At 41.4% G+C, this 7,543-nt stretch overlaps 1 protein-coding gene across 1 annotated transcript in view; it reads right to left on the bottom strand.

Moving 5' to 3' along the window:
- Positions 1 to 1,092: 1,092 nt before the first annotated feature.
- Positions 1,093 to 7,543, bottom strand: part of LOC123041896 (pumilio homolog 1-like) — a 26,624-nt gene continuing 20,173 nt past the window's right edge. The window contains exons 3-9 of the mRNA XM_044464456.1: positions 3,189 to 3,688; positions 2,859 to 3,000; positions 2,641 to 2,748; positions 2,100 to 2,312; positions 1,888 to 1,998; positions 1,601 to 1,801; positions 1,093 to 1,499 (exon numbers count right to left, since the gene is read on the bottom strand). Of these exons, the coding sequence (XP_044320391.1) occupies positions 1,272 to 1,499; positions 1,601 to 1,801; positions 1,888 to 1,998; positions 2,100 to 2,312; positions 2,641 to 2,748; positions 2,859 to 3,000; positions 3,189 to 3,688 (1,503 nt within the window). The 3' untranslated portion in view covers positions 1,093 to 1,271. The remainder of the gene's footprint in view (positions 1,500 to 1,600; positions 1,802 to 1,887; positions 1,999 to 2,099; positions 2,313 to 2,640; positions 2,749 to 2,858; positions 3,001 to 3,188; positions 3,689 to 7,543) is intronic.

Below are 7,543 nucleotides of genomic sequence, written 5' to 3'. Positions count from 1 at the left end.
ATGTTCAGTTCCTAGTGTCCCTGCCATGCTAGTTTCTGTATGTTCAGAAAGGTACAGTTGTTCGGCCTAGTTCAAGTTCAGTTTAACTCAAATTGTATGTTTGTTTAGGATTAATTTGCGATGATTTTGGTATTATTTGGTTCAAATATATACTCCCTCCGTTCCAAAATAGATGACTCAACTTTGTACTAAATTTAGTATAAAATTGGGTCATCTATTTTAGAACGGAGGGAGTATGAAATTGTGGAGTGCCTGCTGTGCGGCTATCCTATTTTACATCATCTATTGGAGTGCTAACGTCCTATTTTACATGATTCGTTGGAGTTGGAGGTTTTTTGTGATGTAAAACCCACTTTTTGATGATGTAAATTTTACTACTAACACTTTTATGTTTTACATCATTTATTGAAGATGCTCTTAGAGCTGACGACGATCAGGACGATGGTGCAGCTGCCATGCGGCCCGCCTGAGAGATTATCCTGTCGCGTAAGTATAGCCGCTAGATGGTGTTTAGATCTGCAAGGTACGTATGTATGGAGTCCTCTGTTAGATCAATGCAAATCAAGTTTTGTTTTGTCTCCTTTTTCTTGTGGGAATACATACTAAACTAGGGCAGTAGGAGTGTAGGACTGCTTAAGCCAAGCGAATTAACTGATCAAAGTATTGCGGCGTGCATGGAAGGAGCTGCCCTTGCCATTGAGTGGAGCCGCGCACCATTCCTCCTAGAAACTGACAGTGCAGTTGCCATCTGCCACAGTGCCTACAGCCACGCCTTCGACGACGCTGCGAGGCCCAACCGGTACCTTAAAGCACACTCTGCCCACCACAACCAAAATGATGCATCACCCACAAAACAATAAACCTAAATGATGCATCAAGTGATATACTATATGTTTCTGAATTCAAAGCCTGAATGAGCCGTCTAGCTACTATATTTTTTACTGCCTGGTCGACCTGGAACATGCATATGCCTGGTGAAACCAACCAGCAAGATATTTGAAGTCTTAAACTAAAGTGATGAAGCCCTCACAAAATGGCATGGAAAACAAATAGTTCAATTCATAGATAACGGTAGGCTGGGTGCCTGACAAATCCTTTGACCAGAGGAGGTTATAGTTCGGTTCTCCTCTACAGAAACGATTTAGTTCACCTGACGGGGAAAACGAAAGCAACTGAGTTCACCTTAATTCAATTTCTGCCGATCTCTCATGCTCCAGGATGAAGAAGAGAGACATACGACGCAAACCATTCTAAAAACAATTTAAAACACGCTAGACGAACTTGGACGACGACGATGTTTGCCCAAAGGAGTCGGGGGACGGTGCCATGCCGTTGAGGAGCCGCTCGACCTGCGCGATGACCTGCCTCCCATGGGCGTACATGACCAAAGTGTCCCTGTTGCGCCTCAGCACATCCACGATCACGTTGAACTGCCAATCGTTCACCACGTCAACCATCTGCCGCACCACGCAGTTTGCATACTGGTGGATTATCATGCCCTGCATGGCCAGGCAACCACGCAAGATTAGTCATGTCTCATGTGTACTATATCTCTCTAGGGATGTCGAGTAACGGCGGTAAGACCTCAAGAGCCACATACCACGAGATGATCTGCAGTTTGACCACCGCCTGCAGAAAGGATCTCATTTACGAGAAGCTTGCAATCGTGGTAGCTGCCATAGATCAGGCACTTCTCAATGACTTTGGAAGAGTGCTTCTGGTGGCTCATCTGTACTATGCTTCCAGCAAGTTTCAACATAATAATTTGTCGATAACGAGGTCCTCCATGCTCCACAATGTACTGCAACATGTCGATAGAACACACATGTGAATTGTTTGTTAAGACGCGATAATATTTCATCAATTACAAACCACTACACACTTTACCTGCACAACGTAGTTTCCATATGGGTCTACAGACAACTCCTTTACACAATCGAGAATCTCTGTGATAAACCTGTCCATAATTTGAGGATCCTTGCAGAACTCCAGCATTTTCTAAGAAGATCACGAGGACGGGAGGAATAATTAGTGAACAAGGTACAAACAAACGTCGAAAGATAGGAAGCGGTAAAAAGTGTAATGCCCAAACTAACAACCTGAACCACATGGAATCCAAAAGGATGGGTGGATAACATCTTGGCCTTGCCACATAATCGTCTATAGATGAATTGGATATATTGTGGCTGCACACACTCCATGCATTTCTGAACGGCATGGTTTGCATGTTGATTGCAGATACATTTGAATAGGTTGCTATCAAGCTCCGTGGCCATCCCTATTTGTTGACTAATGCCGCTTATTTCAAAAGCCTGAACAAAGAGACACCATCAGTGACCAAGCTCGCAACGAAACAATATGGCATACCAGGGTAAAAACTTAAAACATAATGAAACATAATCAGCTTAAACTATTTATGCATTTGACATTATACTATGTTTATAACAGAAGTTATCTAAGATAATGGACATATTAACAAGACAATAAATGGGAATGAATGGTTTGACTAAATTACATATTCTATCTTACATGACATTACAAAGTAGAGGCCTTCCAAATAGAAAAGTGCAGTTTTGCAATCTACAAGCACACCTTAATTCCTTCCATCATGAGATGTTAAAGTGATAGTGTTCAGCTTACCTTCTGGATCACCTGACAACCATAGAGATGAAGGCTTAGGTCTAACACATGCCCCATTAGATTAGCAATTAGTATCCTGAAGTAGACTGCTGGTCCATGCTCAAGAAGCTACAAAAAAAAATTAGAAGGTAAGTATAGAAGTTTATGTCCGATTAATCTCCACATCCTTAATTAGAGACTCAAGGTACAAAATTCTACAGGAATTGGAGGAAGAAAACCTTTTGGATAACGTAAGTGGGAAAGGCATCAGTGGCCAGTGTAAGGATGTGAGGCGTGATTTCTTTATATAGCATAACTATCTCTCCAGTAGTTGCTTCGTCAAGTTTCTGCCGTATAAAGCAGCTGCCAATTGGGTCAGCACTGCATGTCAAATACAACAAAGGGTAATGGATGGGTTACCATATAAATGTCGCAATTTCTTCAATGGAATCATGGCACAGTAGGAGGCGTAACCTTAAGAATATACTGACTGAAACTGATGCTTAGTATGTACTAGTGATATCTTAACAAGTTAAGTATGAAGATAAGGTTGCATGAGTTATGTGCACCTGAGAGCAGGCACGTGACCCTTGACATTGATGAGCCGCATAGACTGGTTTACTGGATTCTTGATCAGCTGAAGAAGTGAATTGACCTGGGAATTCCCAGGAGCATTTATATTTGGCACATGCCCCCCAGAACATGCCATCTCAACATCGAGAGCGTAGTGATTCTTCAAAGCCTCGGGGGACTGACGCCATAGTTTGCAGGATAATTCCTGATATGGGTCAATCAACGCACGAAGGCATGCCTCCTGCATCGCCATCATATTAGCAAAATTCGCAAGCACGCTCCTTGAAGAAGAAGATGATGATTGTGCACGCAAATCTTTAACAACATCCATATTCAGTAGTGGAATTTGGGAGGGTAGCTCAGCATAATCCTTGACAACACTGTTTGTAGTAGAGGCACAAGAGTTCACAGGCTGAAATGGATCTATGTATGTGTCACCAATTTGGGGCAACCTCTGATTGTGTAGAGTCGACTCTTCTTCGCTCTTTGAATCATCCTGAAAAGGAAACAACAATTTATTATTTCCATTACGGGGAGCACTCATTGGTTCAAATATTTCCAATAGGTAAAACAACAATGATAACGAGCAGTTACTAACTCATGATCATATGGTAGTTTCAAGGGTAAATTCCATCCATATGTCAGATATATGATACTGGTAATTGATCTCAGCTCAGTGGATCACACTGAGTGTAGAGTCGACAAGAGTGAACTTTCCTCCATGCAAATTTTATCTACAATAATCACTATTTCAACTTTCAAGACAATAACAAAAACTGCAAAATATTTGGGTTTTTTGGGCAAAGAATTATCATGTCGTGTAATATAGAACAAATGTAGTGTTGCCAGATTAAAATCAAGAAAAAATGTAGGTAACTTGAGCAATTCAATCAACCAATCACACAACATCAATTTTAATCATGCTAAACCAATTTGTCTTGCAATCTTAAAAAAAGGTTGACCAGAAGTAGTGGAGAGCACTAGTGCTGTGTAACTTCCATCTCAATCGACCAATTAATCTAGTAATCGAGCAAATTGCAATGAAAAAATTTCAAGCATAACATAGGAAATGCATGGTGCCCGGCACTATGTACATCTCATAGCAGCCCAAGTAACAATTGAGACGAAAATTTCTCACAAATATAAATGAAGGGAGGTGATTCACCACCGTTTGATAAGAAAAGCATCATCCATGAGCTCACGATGATGCAAGCGATGTCCCTCCCTTATAGTACCACTGGCTCCTCCCTTATCTAGGCATGTGCATGGTGGAGATGTCGTACGGCAAGAGAAGCATGACAACATGTTGTCACAATGTACCACGAACAATGCGGAATGTATCTTAATCTTTGCCCCATCGAAATTCATGGGGAAGGCAGCTCCCGTCATGGAGTATGGTGAGATAAAGAAATAGGGAGCAAGGCAGTGAAAAAATGGGGAGAGATCTCGGCGAAAGATACAAATGATAAGAGATGAGAACGATCCAGCAACAAAAGACTGTTAATGAAATGCAAGGCCCCATCATGGGTCAATTCGATTGTTTATGGACCAACCACCTAAGTGAAAAATCATTACGTATCCTTCAAAAAGTATTTCATATCCTAACACAAATGTATGGTTGCTCGTGTTATTCAGAGAAAATGAAAATCTTCTACCTCAAGGACAACAAGCACAACCTTGATAGCGAGGGTCATGTCTATAGAGACCTAAACATGCCCTCTTCATAATTTATCCCAATGGCAAGCATGGGAATGCCTTTTTAGATTCACAAGGAACGAGAATAAAAAGAACAAGCGATTGAGGTATATTTTTACAAATTCAGATCATTGAGTCGGCAAATTTATGATCGACCTTCTTTATGATGACTCTGTGTAACCTTAGTTGTTCACCAAACATCGGCCTTAGATCTCCGATGGATAGTTTCCGGATGAGGATTAGGAAGATTATGTGGAGATCGATAATCGATGGGCAATGAGAAATGGAATACAAAAACTCAACATGAAGCATACATGGCGCAAGTAAGGGGAGGACTGTGATTTGTGAATAATAGGACACAAGAGAGGACTACCTATAGAGGCAACGATTTTGATGTGGAGAAGGTAGGGAAACTATGAGATCAAGGGAGATGCAATTGAATTTATTTATTTATTGAGGGGGAGATACAATTGAATAGGGAGACTCTTGAATAGGAGGGAACAAAGCTAGCACTACCCACTCATGGCCATGATGGGCAGCCTATGTATAGATAGGTAACGTGCATGGTTTGGGATGTAGGAATATTTTTGTCCTACCAATTCACACGTCTCTATAGTCATACTGAGGCACTAAGCCCAATAACCCAGCCCATGAACAATTTGAGAGATGACTCACAACATTGATTTAGTTTATGATTGCTACACCAAATCGGGGTGTGGTTTGGACACTAAATTTAAGTGAGCGTGGTTGCAATTTGCAAGTAGTGACCTTCAACGGGGACCGGCCATGGAGAGTCTTGTGATGCTAAAATCAATATAAATTTCTATGGGTGGGTGGGTGTGGTAAATTCTATAGTGACATCATGGTAGTTGAGAAATTTTTAGCATGTCACATTAGGCTTTAGTTCATTTGAAAACTACAAATTTGAGTAGTTAGTATCTCGAGTTTTGTAGGAAATAATTGATGTGATGATGGTGTATTAAGTTGCGTAAAAGGTATGTTCCATACATGCCATTGGTCTTATAATGTCGCCTTGTTATAAGATGTTTCATAGAAGCAAACCCCGATAGTGGCATGCATATCGTAACATTTACGATGAAACTTAAAATATGGAACAAAATGTATACTTCATTCTTTGCCATGGATTATTTTATTCTAATTGAAAAATTTCTTGTAGTGCTTTTGTACCATGACATTTTTAACGAGGGAAAATTTTAAATAAATTTTCATAAAGAGTTTCTATGAAGGGAATTTGTAGAGATAAACGCATCATTGGTCACTCAACTCCCGCGAGATGAGCACATTGGTCACACTTCTCTCAAAATGTGATGAACTGATCACATTGGTTTACTTCATGACGATTGGTCACTCCGTCATTTCCAACTATAACGGGGTTGAGGTGGCGTGCTGACTTGGCATGGGGCCCATAGTGCAGTCTCTTAGGAGGCTTTAATTTGTAGAAAATATCTTGGAAAGATGTTGAGCTCACTTTCCCCTTGATTGCCAAATCGAGCATCAAAATCCTAACCCTATGCAGGCCGGCGGCGGCAGTGGAAGATACCCTGCACGGCTATGTGGACCATGCCGGTTAGGCATCACCGACATGAATAGGACGAGGAGGCGTGACCATGGGTGGCATCTATTGTTTGGTGTTATGGGCAGCGCCAGAGGGCTGAAGCACGTGAGAGAGGAATGGAAGCTGGTGAATGTGTGCTACTGGTGACCAAAGAAAAGCTCTCATGTAAGTAAACCAAGTCCTCTCTCGAGCATATATGCATGACTGCTCAGGTTTTGCGCATGAAGATTTCATTTTTAGGAGTTGTCAGAATTCGACTTTCGGCTACCGCAATACCATTTTGACACCGAGTTCAACGGTGTGGAGCACAAGGCAGACAAGTGCATTCACCTACTTAACCCTGCGTGTCGTGTGGCAAAAGAAGGCAGTGACATTGTTCGAAGGTTTTTGGGCTACCAATTTTAGGTAAATTGTTTGATCTCATCCCAAAATTGTCACATCCCTGGTCCTGTTATGCACTAGGCTAGACCTCATGTGAGCATCATGTTTTAATTCAAATGAAATTTGAATTGAGGAATTTTCAAAGCCTCAAAAACCTTCTAAAAATGATCAACATTAAAATCTCCTCAAAGAAGTCCAAGAAAATGTTCCTCTTAGTCTCTGAAAATATTGCAAAGAGGTAAAACTCAAAACAATATTTTTGGTATCTCAGAGTTAATTATTTTGGGCCTTTGAATTAAATAAATAGCTATTTGCATTGGATATATATTTGATATATAAATAATATATGTCCAATAATTACTGGAACATTTTATGTGGTTTGGTATATTTTAACTCTAGCCACATAACTATTTTCAGGATTTTATAAAATGGTTTAGTATTTTACTAAACTAAAACAACACAGAACAAAATAGATAAATAAAAGCAGAAATAGAAAGAGAGAGAAGGACTACCTGGCGCTCACCTGGTAGTCCACCTGGCCCAGCAGCACGGCCCAGCCCATCTCCACTCCCCCCCCCCTGTCGCCTTCCTCCTCGCGCCAGTAGGCACAGGCGCGTGGCCGATGCACGCCGACGCACGCCCCGGCCACCTCCTGCTTGCCGCTCCACCTCGACACCCCGGACGCCTCCATGCGTGCCA

This window comes from Triticum aestivum, chromosome 2B (genome assembly GCF_018294505.1).
Source record: "Triticum aestivum cultivar Chinese Spring chromosome 2B, IWGSC CS RefSeq v2.1, whole genome shotgun sequence".
NCBI lineage: Eukaryota > Viridiplantae > Streptophyta > Magnoliopsida > Poales > Poaceae > Triticum > Triticum aestivum.
This window is presented reverse-complemented; position numbering and strand designations above follow the sequence as displayed.